The sequence below is a fragment of the Bombus fervidus genome, chromosome 17 (assembly GCF_041682495.2).
Source record: "Bombus fervidus isolate BK054 chromosome 17, iyBomFerv1, whole genome shotgun sequence".
In the NCBI taxonomy this organism is placed as follows: Eukaryota; Metazoa; Arthropoda; class Insecta; order Hymenoptera; family Apidae; genus Bombus; species Bombus fervidus.
The window spans coordinates 5,799,046-5,816,676 of record NC_091533.1 but is presented as its reverse complement, the minus strand read 5'-3'; the positions used below and the strand labels follow the sequence as shown (position 1 = coordinate 5,816,676).

Sequence of the window (17,631 nt, the reverse complement as noted above, 5' to 3'; positions counted from 1 at the left end):
AGAGTATTCGGTTTCACCGTTTGAAATAACGAGGGGAAAAATCTTGGACGGAGGAAAAGATTCGCTCGATCGGAACGGTGGCTTCGAGTATTCTTCGTTCTGAATGCGAATCTAGATGCGATAGGTCTTAGATACGCTTGCAGAGTAGGTATCGCAGAGTGGAATGCAGCTGCTAGATGCGAATGAATCTATTTCACCTGACTTCGTTTTGTTTTCTTTCTTTTTTTATTTCTTTTCACGCTAACCACATCAGGGGAGACAGTACAGAAGTGCGAACGAGTTCGCCTGAGCTTTGCTGGATTTTCTGTTCAGTTCTATCTTGCTTGATCGAGTGCTCGATCAGATAGGTATTGGTAGGAAATACGTAATAATTAAAAGAGAAGCAAAATGTTGTATTTATTACCGAGCATAAGATATGAATTGACGTCGAAGTTTTTCAAGACCATTTCTCCCAGTGTTTTAGTTAGTATATATTAATATAATAATAGTTAGTATCTTCCATCATAGATATTCTTACTAGATAGTCTTTATTGATACAATATTTTAACAATATTGGCAAATTGATGAAAAATACAAATTTAAGTAATATACAATTTGGACTCTAAGTACAGGAAAAATGATATTACTTTGAGAAAATTTATTCATATTTGGTTTAAAAGAAATTATTCCTTTTCTACCAAGTAAAATTTTTCTCAAGGACCATCAAAGTTCGTCGAAGATCAGCCTAGTCGCATCTCGTGCGTTATAATTCACGAGCTGGAAGGTTTCCTGAAAGCTTTACCGAGCTCTCGTCGCTACGGTGCTTTTCCATTTCGTAACAATTCCTGCATACGAGATCACCCAATTATAAAAGGAAAACAGAAAGAGAAAAAAATAGGAAGATCCTGCCAGCTTTGTTCAAAGCTCGGGCTAGCTCGCTGATGGCCGGTTTCGTAGCCAACGAGTTGAAAACGAGCGACACGTTTAATCTCCTCCGCCGAATCGTTTGCGAACGAAACGATTTCTGTTTCGACGAAAGCATCCTCTTCGTTCTAAGCTTCCGTTCTAGCTTTGTTCTCTGACTTTCGTGTTCTTAGCGTTTTAGCTTTCCACACGGCTTTTTTTTTCTTTCTTTTACATCGATCCCTAAACCTTTGTGTTTCGCTTATCTAAGTTCTATGGAGTATTAGTGAAAACCGCTTACATGAAATTTTTGTTAATTTTATCAGAGAATCTCGAAACTGTCACGATGTTAGGGAAAGCTTTAATTGTTCTAATTGGAAGCCCTTTAGTCGCGAGTGACGATTGGCAGAAAACAGTGGAATGCCTAATAAGGCTGGGATAATTTCACGTTGATGCCTCGTTGATCAAAGAGAATGTTCAAGCGAAGTTCTAAATAGATCGAAACAAAAACAGCATTTACAGTCGAGAATTTTTTCTATTTAGTTGTAACAAATGAGATGTCCGTTTGAATATTTTAAATTCCCCAGCTAGAACGTGTCAAGGGAAATATTGTTCATCAGTACGAAGAGTATATTCAGTCTCTAGAGTACCACAGCGAAAGAATTTATAATAAATAAACCTTGATGAAAAGCAAAAACATATTTATTTTAGCAGAAAAAAACAGACATTTCATATATTACCATCTAGTACTTAATAAAATTCTTATGAATATTGTAACGTAGAGCAAGGTATTAATACCCGGAACTAGTTGCACTAATTGGCAAAAAGTTATTCATTGCGGGTTAATTGATTCGAAAAGAGTGCTTTCATCGTGGCTAATCGACAAATCGATAATCGACAAAACAGGATGATGTTTGATTAATGACAAACGGCTGGCATGTAGTTTCACGGTTCACGGAGCAGATTTCGTGATCTTTGAACGGAAGAGAGCCACCGGAAGTCATCGTAAATCAAGTGTCAACTGTACAGCGACAAACTTCAGCCACGACACGCGGTACAGATCGATAATAGATCGTTGCTAAATTGGCAGATGGATCGACGCTTTTGTGACTAATTAATTGGCGGCTCTCAGAGACGGTATTGGCACGAATAGAACAATCGATTCGCTGATTTACGTAGGGAACGAAATCCATTGATTTCCCAATGGATAAAGCTACCGCTTCCTCATATTTTTCATTTGCTTCTCTCTCAGATATTTATTATTTCTTTCTCTGAGTTCAACTACGCTTCATTCTTTACGGTAACTCGCTGAAGTATTCGAACACTTACAGAAACTTGTTACGAATATACGAGTCTGCTTGAAGTCAAACTAGTCAACTGCTGTTTTTATAAGTTTCTCAATTTCCGTATCTGGATACGGGATTAAATATCTTGTAACTTCCATATACATTTTCAGACTGATTTCGAATTTCACTAGTGTAATAGAATATTTTATGTAACACATACATGTACGTACAAGTTTCGCGTGACAATTGTTCAACTGCTTCGGTGAGTCACAGTAGGTACATTTACTTTTATTTTCTATCAAATTGTCCTGAAACCATCAAAATTCATTGGAAAATTCTCCATAATTCGTTAAATTTCCAAATGCAAAGTTAATCGAGTAAGATCAATTATCGAAAAAATATTCGATTAAGAGATGGACAAGTTATTTTTGAAAGAAAAAAAAAAAAATGTTGAAAATCGACGAAACGGATTGAATCGAGGGGAAAAGAAAGTGAAAAGTGCTCGTTGGCCATCGAAACCGGGTTGAAAGTGGCGATGGATTGGCGAACGGCATGACTGGATCTGATGATTTCTCGCAGAGGGGTGTACCCAGTGGTTGTTGCCGTCCAGGACGACTGGTGGACGTCGAGGGAGATCCTCTAGGAGTAACAGGACCTCTTCTGCCGCGGGATAACCAGGAATATAGATCGCCCAGCGAGGACAGCGGTCTCGGGGCCGACATGCCCAGGACCAGGTCAAGAAGATTCCAATAAAACGAGAATCTTTTGACGTTTTCCAACGATACCCTTGAATCTTTCTTGATTTTCTAGAAGATCCTCCACTCTAGATCTAAATATCTCTTGTTCTTCTCAATTTGTTCTTTTTCTCTTGGAAAATTCGAAGGAGATTTGTTAAAAACTTTGTAATTACTTCCTAATAACGCAAAGAATATTTACTTACCTAAAATGAAAATAAATTAGCGACGAGAAAAAGTTACATCGAAAATAAATTGGATAAAATCTATAGTGGATCGAAGTTGAAGAAAATTTAAATTTAGATTTCTCATCCGGAGTAATCGGCAAGTTCGCGGTTAAACTTGAAGTAACTCGGTATCGAATACCGCGGTGATAGGTTGGAATCGTTTCGTTGCGCGCATATTGCGAACCGATTTCTCGAATGTGGGACTGTAGTTACTCTGTTTCGAGTAATAATCCAAACCAATTTTTCAAACTGTTCGTGACCTAAGTATCGCTAAGCCTGAAATTACACCGACCCTCGAACATAATTAATTTTTCGAAAGAAAAACAGTATCAATGCCACGTAGTTCCAAGAATAATAGAAAACCTCGTACATTTCAAAAATAACTTCCCGCAAATTTCTATCCCAAAGAGTTCTCTGACATAGCCCCAAAAGCAAACGCATGTTACCCTATTAGCCCTTTCGCTAGGATTAGCAGAAGATCTCCAACCCTTTGTCTTCCCTATAAGTCACAGCCTTAATCGCTAACCAAGCACCCTAACCCAATTTCAAGCTCAACTTCCACCCAAAAAAAAAAGAACCTGCAATCGATAATCGATCGTTCTCTCACGGTTTGAAATCCAACTTCCAAACCAAGAAAAAAAAAAAAAAAAAAGAAGGAGAAGATAAAATAAAAGAAACGAAAAAGATACGAGAGGGAAGGTGCGATTCCCAGTAAACAGGGATAGCTGTAATGGCGTTTCTATGTCGGATGTACGAGATACATCGATATTTCATTTCCTACCAGGCTCGATCTGGCTTTAGTACGTATCCCGCATTCAGCCACCCCCTTCGACGCCACCTGACTGGTAGCAGGTATGTACAAGGATAAGCAGACACGAGGATCGAAGAAGGGGGAGGGTAAATAGCGGCCAATACAGTGATGTGCAAAAGTTTCTAACCAGATAGACCTTAAGGTAGGATTACTTAAGTCAGATGGATAATTGAATCAAGCTAAGTACTTTGCCTTGTAATTCTCCACATTTCGTTCTGAACAATTTTTAAGCGATCTACACTTGGAGTAATTGCATAACTTGTTATTAGTGGCGCGATAAACAATAAAGTATACGTGTATTTACATTGGCAGCTTAATGGTTATAGCTTTACTTCTGTAATCTTTATATGAAATTACACAAACGTCCAATGATCTACTAATTAGTTGCTAATTTACATGCTAATGTAAGTATATTCAATTTCGTAGAAGTATATTAAATTATGGGCAGTAGTACTTTCATGTAATTGGAAAAATTGATCAAAAGATCGATACTTTAAAAATGAAATGCTAGATAAAAGAAAGCGCTTAATTGGTAAATAATGATTGGTAAATAAGGGTATGTGCAAATACTTTTTGTAGCCACTGTACGTGTGTGTTGTTTCTGTATCTTCGCGTGGGCGCTGGTTGAACACGTGTGGATATGTACAGGGTGTATCGGTGGTCAGCTCTGTGAATCGTTCGATTAATTCGCCGGAGCCCTCGACGGGATTTTATGTACGGTCAAGGGAGCACGTCGTAAGTGGAGATCGATGGGACGGGGTGTTGCTTTTTCTAAAAAAAGATACTAGCTTTTTACGTCCTGCTCTTGGAGATAGAATGTTGGCTCGATTTGATTTCGATGAAAACATTTGCGAAGGTGATCGATCGACTTTTTGAAGGTAGAGTGGAATATTTTAATAGAGGAATGATGGGATTGAAATTGAATTTTAATAGAAAGTGAGACTGAAAATAGCACGTAAATGAAAATTTTCTTTCGTTTAGCTGGCAATATTAATTCAAGGTAATTTTTAAACATTTATATTTGTCGAGCACGAAGATAGAAAAAGGATCCTCCGTTTGAAATTCAATCCTCCTGCGTCTATTCAGTTTTCTTCGAATTTTTTTGTTATTAAAAAATTTCCTTAATTTTATGAGTCAAAGTTTGTCTTGGGATTTTTATATTCCAATGTTTCAACAAAAAATAGACTCATAGTAGTCCCAAGAAGATTTTATCATAAAATTGAAACGAGGGAGCATTCATATCAATGATATGATCTTTACATATTCTCTTTACGATTTTAACAATTTTTTAACAATTGAAGAAGAAAATTGAATTAAAACATAACATGATATGTTATGTGAAAATAGAGCCAGATTATGTAAAAATAAATTGACATAAAAGTACATAAATTGGTACATAAAGTATAAAGATTGATATTGACATGAAATTTAAAGACCGTGGCAAGTTTAAAAAAGAAATACTTCAGGGAGGAAATATACCACCTATAAAGGTTCCATCTTGTGGAAAATTTCTCTGGTCCCGTGCCAGTTTCTCTAACGTGTTCGAGGGAATGGTCAGGTCGATTAATTCGGTGCACACCCTGTACGTGAATCGTAGCACAAAGTGATGGATAGACTAGGGACGTTCCGTGTGTACATATACGTGTCTTTCTACGGAATTGGGCGTAAGTAAATTCCGTTGAATCGATATCTCTCCCCGGTATGGCACGAGGGAAATGTACATATAAAGCGTTCCATGACCGTGTGAATCGAAAACAGAGAGAAAAATAGGATTTGCATATCTCACCGAAGTGATATTGGTTTTCAGTGGTATCCGATTATTGCTCGTGGCATCAGGCGATGAATGTTCTCGCTTTTACCAGAATGTTTTAACGAGATTCCAATCTTACTGTTTGGTCGATTCTTTGTTCTTACAGTGTTCATTTCGTTTATATTTCATTACGAAGAACCTGTATTTACATTGACAGTGATTGAAAACGCGTGAATTATTTCGATCTTATATCCAATTTGTTCATAATCTGTTTCGGTAAATGTTGATCTTTGTTTAAGAAGCGCGTTTGTATCGATCCTCGTGCTGACTTTACTCGAATTTAATTTGGCATATGATAGTTTAATATTCCTTACTTATTTGATATGACTTTAATTAACCCTTTGTAAGTGGAAGACATTATAATATTTGTTCATCATCTTGTCAATTAAAAATATAATGGTATTTATAAAGTAGAATTTGCGATGACCTGTTTTCGATTCGTTTACATTTCGTTTCCAGTTCTCGTTTATATATCAAGAGATTTTAGAAACGTGTAAGTCGTTGAAGGAAAAGTCATCCCTCTAACGTTAAATATTACCGATCATTCCTCTAAATTAATTAATATATTATTTAATTAATAATTTATAATTGACGAAGCACAATCTGAGTTAATTAATACTTCATTTGGTTAGCAATCCATAATCAAGCACGTTATCCGCAAGGAATAAAGAATTTTTCCGTCGTAAAATTGATGATATTATTAATCGTTTGGTGATTTAGGGTTAACAGAGAAAATAACATAAATTACGGTATACCGCGGCGCATTACCGAAGCGATTCTCAAAATCCTCGTACCGCAGTCCAATAATGGAGCTGATGCGGCAGTAGCGTACACATGTACGTATTGATATGGCCCTTGAAAATTTCGTTCTATGGTCGGCCAAAGGTCTAACACTAGGTCGTATCCCGGGTAACAGAATGAAACAAATGAGCTTCGAGAGAGTTAGCAGTACCGTAATAGCTACGCGAACGAAACGTTCGTAGGGAAAAAGTGTCAGTGTCCATGCCAGGGGCAGAGTTCTGTCTTCATTTTCTTCGTTCTACTTTCTCAACGTCAAAAACAAATAAGTAGCGGAAGATTTAGTGAAAGAATTCTACATCAGAAATCTTTTTACGTGACCAGTGTCATGAATAATCTTCGGATAAATAATATCAATTTCAAGTGGTACATTTTAAAGTGAACTCTGCACCAATATTCTACAGATGATATTTATGAAAGTTTTTTAATCAAATACGTATCTATCTATCTATCTCAAATATTATCCGAATAGTTTGAAAAATTAATTCCTTCGAAGTATACAGACGCTTGGCGTAATTCGATCAAATTTACGTCTTTATTATATTAACTCTTTACTTCCTGCCATGGTTGGAACCAAGTGATCTGCTAAATTTAATCTGAAGCAAGAAATGTACCTGACTGCATCAGTCAAGTTCTACGTTTAATAATTAAATGACTTCATACAATCTATATAGATGTTTAGAACGTAGCTGGAAACTAACATTTAAAATGTTCTAAAATTCTATCATTGAGCACACTCGAAACCAGCTTAATTCCGATGTCTGTGGAAACAATTTTCATTCACCTTCGATTGTTTGCTCTTTTATCGCTGTCATTGTATTTGCGTAACGATTAGGTGGTATCTAAATATTTATAGACGATTGTATAATTCATAACAAATTCTAAAAATCGATCTTTAATGTTGAATGCCATCTTGATTAACGATTAGCGTGATATCGATCGATCGGTAGCACCTGGAGCTGTTGAAAGTTCGACGAAGGACGAGCCAGTAAACGGAAATAGATTTGGCATGCGATATCCACGGGAGGGTTCGTTGGTGGTCGACTACCGTGCGATACTCATTAAATAATCGATAGCATACATATAAATAAACCGCATTGCTGTCGTCCCTCATATGTGCTCCATTCTTCTGTCTAACTTCACTGGGTGAGAATAGAAAGTTCTATTTTCGTTGCGATCGAAACGGTCTCGTAGCACGATATCCAGAAATTTCGAGTCGTCTGTACGATTATAAATCGCAGAATTATCAGTCGTCACGAACGTAGACTTTGTCTTGCTAGAACGATAACCACGAATTTTAACCAAAGAATAAGTACAAGATCGTGTAAACTTAAATTCAGATTGTACTTGTCTTTACTACCTTCTCTCACATTCGATAAATCGATTTACTTTGGTAAAATAGCCAACGAATCGTTTCGTATATTCGATTGACACGTGGCTGATGGACGACCACTATAGACTAAAAAGAAAAACTTTCAAGAAAAAGTAAAAAGATCAAAATCAATGAGAAAAGAGAATTTCATGTAAGAAACAAGGTTAAAGGAAAGATAATATTTATATAAAGTACGATAAAGTAGATGCTTCAAGTAATGGAGGAAACAGAATGCAATTGCACGATCCGTAGATCTAGAAAGGGAAAATTGATCGAGAGACAGTGAAAGTCTCGACAGGGTGGGTGGTCTCAAATCGCAATTTTGGCCATTACAGAGTGGGCTGCAGAAGGACGCAGCAGCACCAAGTGACGACCTCCGATCTCGCCCTCTCCAACGACGACGAGTGCGACAACCAGGTACAGAAAATTGTTCGAGAAAAAGCAATATCGTCGGTGCTTGACCCTCTTAGACGAAGCGTTTGTCCATTCCAGAGAATGTTCCCGATCGCTGTCGATGAACGCGATAAAAGGGATGTTTGTCGGTTTCTTTTGCAGGACTACGAGGACGAGCTGGAGAACGGACGTGGACGAAGGCACAGTTCGCCTGGCGGATCACGAGGCAACCCTAGGGATTACGGCCATCATCATCTTCATCCGGATAATTTGGTGAGTCGATAGTTTACCTTAATCCCGCGGGACCATCTCTGTGACGGTTACACCCTTGTTTCTTCGCGAATTACTCGTTCACGCTCGTACTCATTTCCTGTTGGGATTAAACTTTGTCGAGGCTGTTTTCTCGCGAGAGAACGGCAATTACCTGGAAACGGTATAGCGTACAAAGAATCTTTTAATGTACTCGTACATAATATTCACGAGCGAGAAGTATTTACACGATACGATGCTTCCCTCGTTAAATCTTGATATCTAATGTTCGTTTATCCGATTAACGTACAAAATGATGGTAGACGAGCTGTACATGATAAGAACGTTTGGAAGTTGTTCGGTTATGCAACGCGAGTAGAAGACAGTAATTAATTAGTTTTAGTAATTGGAAGGAATATATGATAGAGGATGTAATAAACATTAAATGATGGTGTAAGGTGAATCGTAGAAACTCTTCCGGGTACGATACATTAAATAATAATTAATACGTTAAATAATATACGAGCGCAAAACGGATACTTGGGAAACGCAACAGATACCGATGGTTTAACACAGATACATTAATAAATTGTAAAGACTGATCGAGGAACATTCCAATTAACGTGAGTTTTCCTCTGGAAATTATTATATCAGAAAATACCAAGAAACGTCTGAATATGTATTACGAGTGTCTAGTACGAATGAAATTTCATCGCGCTCATTCCGATCTTTTGTTCTCTAAGATAAGAAATAATTCCCTTGAAATTAATATGTTTCTACGTTTAGTAATTTCGTTGGTAGAATATATACGTGTATGTCAAACGTATTAACAACGTTGGTACTATTCAGTAACCATACAGAATTCGTCCAAATAGCGAGAGTAGACTTGCAGGGTTATGAATTGCGTTGTGGCATTACGGCGGAATTGTCTTGCGCTAATGGCTGACAGTATTTTGCCTGTGATAATGTCAAGAAAAGGAGGGTACAGGATGCACATGCGATGCGCATGAGAGCAGAACAAATGGATAATTGAGACAGCGGTGAAATTTCTCGCGCGAGTATTCAAAGCTAATGATCGACGGTTTTAATAAAAACAATAGAGAAGTCCGAAACAGATGTAACTCGATGATATACATACACAAATATATCTCAGGCAATTCCAGAGCAACGTTCTGATTAGATATGTTTCATACTTTTTAAATTTTTCACTCGGTTTTCTCTAAATAAAATAGTAGATGTTTTTTAAAATAAGAAAAATCCACTTTACTTTTTAATCTTTTGACTCTTTATATTTATATTTTACATGAAATAATAAATGAAAATAAAAATTTGTTACTCGGATATTTAGCTTCAAATTAATCAAATTAATCGCGTAAATTATAAACTTAGTTCTTACGATAATTGTTCAATCGCGTCTCGACGCGAAGTTACAACTAAAATTTAATATTTTCAATTGACGCTGCGAATTCCTTCGTCGAACTAAATTTCATTACCGATCGTATGGCGTCGATTAACAGAAGTCAATGAACTATGGCATTTATATGAACAAGAAACCGTTAACTCGATTGTCGTCGTGCAAGAATCGACCAATTAAGGAACTGCTACGTGTAACGAGCCACCCTAATTAGTCACCAGGTCGCGGCTGCATCGAAACACAACCCGCGTACCTCGATTAGAAGCGTTTAGTTCTACTCTCGTCCTATATACCGTCTACCTTCACGTCGCTTAAAAGCGTCTATAATAAAGAAAATTGTTTCTCTACAAATGAGCAGCGATAGATAATTTACACCAACCTTAACATAAAATATGTCATCGATCTATCATAATCAATTAAATTATTAACGAACGATTGTTAAACGAACGTTGAAAATTAAAAATGAAATGCACAATGACTCGATGGTTTGCTCATCGGGTAACATAATAACGATTTGCATTACGATCCATTCGAAAGTTATATGATGTTTTTCGGCAACGTCATCTCACCGTTCTGGCTTTTTGCTCTCTGCCAATTTGACATTTCGCGAGACGAAACGATAAATCCGTGGAGTGGAAGAGTCGTCTCGCGTATCGACCGGTCTAGCAGGCTCGTAAACTGCCTCAGGTACTAGGTAAATTAAATCGAACTTACTATTTGCTTTCGACTAAGCGGAGGATCGACGCCTACCAATCTATCCATTCATCTTGGAATGCTCTTAACGACACAATTTTTATCTTCATACGAAAGCATAAAGATGCTAATCTTCTTAAACCTACCAACATGACTCGATATTCCTTATCTTTTTCTTACTTTTAATCATTTCACCACAATGCCATGATTATATTATATTACCTTATAATAGCTTGATCTCACGATTGCTTATTATATTACCTTTATAGTCCTTTCAATACGATATCGAGATTATATATGTACTAACTACTAGTTTATTACTCGTATATCTATTGGCTTAGCATTTTAATATCGTAACCATGATCGCTTACTACTTTAATACCTTAACCCATAACCGATATCTTAACCTACTTCATTTTTATAGTTATTTCGTATACCGAACAATTCCTCGCTACTTTAATACCCTAACTGTGATTGCTCACTATACTACTCTAATCGATAGAATAGCCTGACCAATTTACTTTTACAATCGTCTCTTCGGAATACCTTAATTACACATATACTAACCGTTTACCAACTGCAAATTGCTTAAAAGAAAAAATTTGAAGCAAACTGAAATCCATTAACATCGTCTTATTACTCTCTCGATCTTATCTCATTTTTCGCATGGTCGATACAAAATCATACGTTCATGGAGTCTGGTTACCATGCTGGACAAGTGATCCACCGCGATCGAGGGTATCTTCTCACGGGTCCATCTGGAAACAAGTTCGATTTATGGACGTTGATCACGCCAGGTCGATCGATGTTCACCATGGCCCGTATATCCGCTCGACGAGATCCCGTAGCCAGTCGAAGGAGGTGTTCCAGGTCTGAATTAATTATCCAGGCCCGATCGATCATGGTGTACAGATAGCATGGCCCGATCCAGCCGCGAAATGTCTCTATTTCGCGGCGGTTAACGTTGATGGACTTTTGCTGGCCTTGGGACGGGAGATCGTCGACCGAGCGCAAACGAGCTGCTTGATATCCTTGAAGAGGAGCCCGAGATCGAGAAAAGAATCTCTTTTTTACCTTTACGACGCAACGAAGTCGTAAATGTGTCATTTAAATACTTCTTTTAATACTTTATCGCCGATGTAGCTATTTTCTTTTTTCACGTTTTCTTCGTCTTTATCGTTTATTTACCAACGGTATTTATTGACAATTACAGTTTAATTAATATACTTTTTAATTTAGTTTTTATTCGATTCCTTAGTTTAATTAAATTCTAGTCTTTTTAAGGGGGAAATGGCGCAAAAGAATGAAATAATCGACACGCACTTTACGGTTTCAACAGGTTTTTATCTTTCAGTCTCTTTTTAACATTAAAAGAAGAAACAAACGTCGCGTGCATAAATTACAAAAGATTCGAAGGAAGCATGGTTTTGATATGGAAATCGTAACAGAAAGCGACTACTGGCAAACTGTACATAGCCTCGCCGAATGTAGTTTCACAGAGAACAAATATAATTCCTAATACTGACTCGTATTCACACACGTTTCAGACGATAGACTACACGTAATAGAACGCTAGTTATTCGAACATTATTACCTCCTAACAATGTGAACGAGTAGTTTCATTCAATGCTTCTATTCAAGTTTAAATTCTTTATGTCGGTCCTTCTAGCTGTTTGTAAAAACACGAATTTGCATGAGCGTTCGCTCTGAAAATTATTTCCAAGCTTACGAATATTTCTATTAAATTCGTTGAAAAATCCGACCAACCAGCGTTCTATTACAATGTCATTCACATTCACGCTTCAACAATATTCAGCATCCACCTTCACAGACGTACCAAACGCTCCGTTTCCCCCATTCGCGACTTTCCTCGAGCATAGTTCATCATCATTACTTGGCGAAATCCGGAAGTCCGGCAACATTCATCCTCGAGCGTCGAGTTCTATTGTCCTTTTCGCAAGAATGGCTTCGTCGCGAGTCTGGAACGGAACATGTCACGAAATAACACGAAACAACGATTCGTCCTCTGGTTATGGCGGAAGAAAGCGGACAGGCGACAAAGCGACGGCTTGGTACAGAATCTTATACAACGATGACTCTCGAACTCGAATGTGTTTTGCTCGATCAATTTTTGCTGGTCCCTTATCGATGATCGGCCAGTCAGAGCTTGTCCTGGAGAGCCTGTCGCAACTCTTCCGTGGCCTTAGCCACGTCCTGGGTCTGTCGCGAGAGCACTTCCGGTCGCACGTGCTGTACCGTGGAATTCGATCGTCTCACCGAGTTCCCGCTGCCGAATTTCGGCCGTGGAATTCGTACGCGCTGCACGTCGCTCAACCAGGATTCCATGATCTCTCTTTCTTCGTTCCTGTGGCTTTTTTAGATTCTCTGAAACAAATGCAGACAGCTTTTGGTGATTAAGTTGTAATTGCAAAGTTTACGTGGTGAACGAGGTAGGTCCTTGTTCGTTAGTTATTCGAGTATTAGGACACTTATGAAAAGTTAAGCCATTAAGGATCGGGTAATAGGTAAATTTGTTATAATCTTACAAATATTTGAATTTTTATTAATTTCATAAAATTGGAAAATCTAGGATAACGGCAAAAAGAATGTCGAGCGAATTCTTCGAATTTCATTCCTTAGATACGAATTTAAAAAGCAGAATTCGATAATGTAAATTGATCGATAGAAGATTGCAAATTAAACGTTGGTCCTTAATGGATTAAGCGAATCCAAAAATCATTAGGAAATTATCGAAACAACAACGATAAGTATTACGATTAATAGACACGTGCTCCCTTTTCATTCTTTGCTCGTCACACTTAATCATTTTCCATTTCAGTTCCTTAATCGTCATAGCATTTGGTATATCGTGAAAGTTTATTTACTCCTTTCGGTTGTTCTTTCTTATTTTGATTGGAGCGTAAAGGATGTGAATGCATTTAGAGAAATCTATAAATAGTTTATTAACATCACGCGTTTAATTTGGATACTTAGTCAGATTTTAGCGAGGAGAAAGTCTTGGAACATTTAACATCTGTGTCATGTGATTTTTATCTCAAACGAGGGAAATGTACGCTAGTGTATTAACACCGTGCTCCAAAAAAGATTATCCATTAATGATGGAATTTCTTTAGTGAAAGTACCAAGCTAATTGATGTTGCCAGTCATTAAAGTGTTGATATTTACCGAACAGAATTTTCAAAGACTTCGTGATGCTAATGAAAATATCGTGCTGCTAAATAACCCGATTCGTTTCGACGTCAAATTTGTACGCTGATTTCCTGACAATCGCGTGAAAATGACTCGTGACATTTTCTGCCGCGGTAGCATCACAGTTCAACGCGATAAAAAGCAAACGAGAACATCGTGGTCATTGCCAGTTGAGGGCAATGGGTCATGCAAGCTACGTGACAAAGAAAAGAAGAATGTCACTGGGCCACGCCGGCTGGACACTCCACCGGCATGATCTGAATCGTAATCAGACAGAGAAAACCAAGCTTCCTATACCATTCATTCGTTATTAACTTCGTCAATTTCTTCATAATGATCCATATACGTTCTTGAACCTTATGCCTCTAACCTTTACTGTGTTGATTAGAATTTTTCTATCTATCGAAGAATCTCAATTTCACAGTCAAATATATTTTTCTTGAAAGTATCGTGTTTTTAAGAACAGACAGATCGAAAAGAATATCAAAGAAAGCTACAGAATTTTTACAGAATAATTTAATCCAATTTTCTCTTCACAAAGAATAGTAGCAAATTAGTAAACAACCAATCGTATAATCATCGCAAGAAATTAAACAATTTCGCTAGAAATTTAATTTGGTGAAGCGACGAACCTGAAAAAGAGGGTCGCGCGCAATTAACTATTCCCCGAGATTAAAGCTTGGAAGAAGGAGCAGGTCGCATTCGTGTTCGTGGAACGAACCGATCCACGCGAGTTTTACGATCTTGTTTATCCCGGATCTCTCAAGGATCAGCGGTCGGAGCGAAGGAACGCGAATTATACGTCGATATTATCGTGACTTTGGGCCACGGGAAGCTCGGGATTTCTAGATCCTGTCGCGGAAATGACAATTCTAATGTAATATTCCCGCGGAATCGGCGCACGATCGTAAAAGTGGATCCTCGAGGGGTGAAACGACAAATGTCGTAACGTCGAGACCGCGATATAACGTTGCGGCATTATTCGGCTTTAAACGTCCGTATTTATATTGCTTAGTGATTTTGTGAGATATCAGTGAATCTTGCGGAATCATTTGTACGTTTTGTAAACGGTAAAAGAAGTTTAAAGTGCCGCCTCGTAAAATTGAAAAACGAATTCGACAAGACACACGATAAAACGAGGAGAATTTTAATTTCGTTTTTATATCTTTGAATGAGCTCGACTCGTACGATATTTAAAACTGTTTATGCGTGATAAAGTAGCGAAGAATTCAGGATGAAGAACTTAGAGAGTAATTATTCTTCTATTGGCAACAGTTCTTGCAATTCCGGGACTAGATGTTAATACTACGTTTTCCCTGCATCTTTTGCCCTATAAATTTTAATAATTATAATATAGTAGCATTAAAGATGTACAATTTATGATACTACTTTTGGCCATTTGCCTCAATTCTCGTTCATAGTACTCTGTAAATTAATGGTAATAAAACTATTGCGACTTGGGAACCAAAGAACGGAACACTATATGCATAGCAGTGCGCGCAATTCAACGACCCCGAATTTGGCACGCAACAAAATGGACCATAAAACTGGAAGAAGTCTTCCTCTTTAATTTTCCCTTTACATTTCTTAAACTTAATTATACCATCGATTTATTCAGTACTTCAAGTACGGCTGAATGGCAATGCAACGAGTTAATAAATATTCACGGTCAATTTTTCCTCCTTCGACTTCAAAATCAAGGGACGAAACGTCGAATGGTGCTTACGGTGCACGCAATTCGACCCTGGATTCGGCTCGAATTTCACGGTGGCAGTTTCGTTAAACGGTGAAAGGAACATTTCGAGGGACGATAGGAAACGATCAAACCGGTTAAAAATATGAATTCCCACACTGGCTGCTCGGATACCGTATAGAATAAACAGTTAGATGTTGTCGACGGGGCAACCTTGCTGAACCGGCCACAGACGTTACCGAGGTCTCCTGCGACTTTTCGATCATCGAATATCGCAATTTACGAATATTCCAGTTTCGCAGAATTTTTTAACGAAATTTCACTGGTAACCTATTTAACAAATTTTTTAAAGTCGAGACTCGAGAAATAGCGTTGGGAATTTATATGTTTTTTAATTTATTCGAGAATGTCGAATATACGGTGGTTATGGTGAAAAGAAAAAATTGTTTGAAATATCAGGAAAGACAAGAATGAGTTCCTTCATCGATATTTGACACGCGGAATTATTGTTTTAACTGGTACAACCACCGGTTATAAATCATTACAAACACTTTCTATACACACCACTTTTTGTATCCTCTATCATGCACATTGCGACGGTTGCACAATAATAAAACATCGACGCTGAAAGTAAAAGTTTCTCGAACAGATTTGCGCACTTTCTTGTCGCTTTCGAACTCGTGGATCTACGATCTAACCAACTTCGATGTCATTTCTTAATCATTAACGTACGACGAGATAGCATAACTAATTACATATTCAGCCTCGAATGAATCAATCCTAGAAATAAAGAACCGCAGAAAGAAACAGGCAATCGACTTAATACTAGATCTACCGACAATTTTAATTATTTTCGTTCTTTTAACAAAGATCTGATGAAAATGAACAGGGATAATCAGGCGTCTATCTTAATAGAAGTCAATTAATCTTGCTAAACAATACATATACATATTCTTACTAGTAGTAGCAAAAGCAATAAATCTGCGACTTGTCATTTTGATGAATCTCTTTCAGACTTTGTAATTTTGAAGTTAAAACACGTTAAATATTAGAAACTTTATAAAAATAAATAGGTACATGTCCAGATCTCACTAAAAATAACAAATAATAAAGTACTTAAATTACCTAAAGCATCAAAATTATCAATAATATCTATATACTTATAGGCATTATTCTCGTCAAAAGAATATTATCATACCTATAACAATTGCAAGAACGATAAACCTAAAAGCCCGTCGCTTAATTAAAATACGTCAAGTATTAGAAACTCCACTCTTGCGACAACCTTTTAAACGCGCAACTGTACAAAGTAATAGAAATCGTTGTGTATACTAAAGAAGAGTGTGAAAACGTGTTGAAAGTAACGAATACCGAGAATTCCAACGTTATTTGGAATATCTTTTTCTTCTCTGCTCGTCCATTTTCCAACATCAACCCACGGAGAAATATGCAGAAATCGCAGAGCGCGACCGGAAACTCGTTTTAATCGCGTTAAAGACGGCGACAGATACGATGTACGTTATCGCGGTCCCCGTTCGCCAACTTCTGCGTATTTCGTTATTGTTCTAGCAAGCAAGTGCAATCGCGACCTCGTCGATTTCGCAACGATCTGCACTCGAGAGCCGCTGGTTTTTGTTGTCCCGCGTTTCTCCCGCAGTTTTTTCGCGCTCGCGTTACCTTGAGCGACACCGAACGAAACTGTGGAAAAAGATCGAGAGACCAGATCGGTGTGATATTGGTAGATTCGTATTTCTCGATGATGCGTGCAATTAAATTGAAATTATCAATCCATTTCGTACAAATCTTGGACTATCCAGATATCTAACCCATGCACGCTATTGTTGCATTGTTGCAACGATTATTTCAAATTTTTCTCCCAGCTTTCCAATATATCGTGTAATCTACTAGTTGCAACGTCGATAAAATTTATCGCAAGTATGATAGTAATGTATGTTCTTACACGTGTAATGTTTTTTAAATTGGACTACGAGCTGGATTAAGAAGGTTCTTCTAAAATGATATTTAAATAATAAATGTATGTGAATAGTAGTAAAATATA

General features: G+C 37.5%; 1 protein-coding gene across 6 annotated transcripts in view; it reads left to right on the top strand.

Moving 5' to 3' along the window:
* The window catches only part of Dysc (whirlin protein dyschronic), a 104,433-nt gene that overhangs the window by 65,890 nt on the left and 20,912 nt on the right, over window positions 1–17,631 (top strand). For 4 of the 6 annotated variants that reach the window (XM_072020193.1, XM_072020192.1, XM_072020194.1 and 1 more), the window contains 3 exons: window positions 2,748–2,902; window positions 8,256–8,337; window positions 8,476–8,586. In XM_072020193.1, coding sequence (XP_071876294.1) covers window positions 2,748–2,902; window positions 8,256–8,337; window positions 8,476–8,586 — 348 coding nt within the window. The remainder of the gene's footprint in view (window positions 1–2,747; window positions 2,903–8,255; window positions 8,338–8,475; window positions 8,587–17,631) is intronic. The other 2 variants (XM_072020196.1, XM_072020195.1) reach the window with 1 other exon arrangement.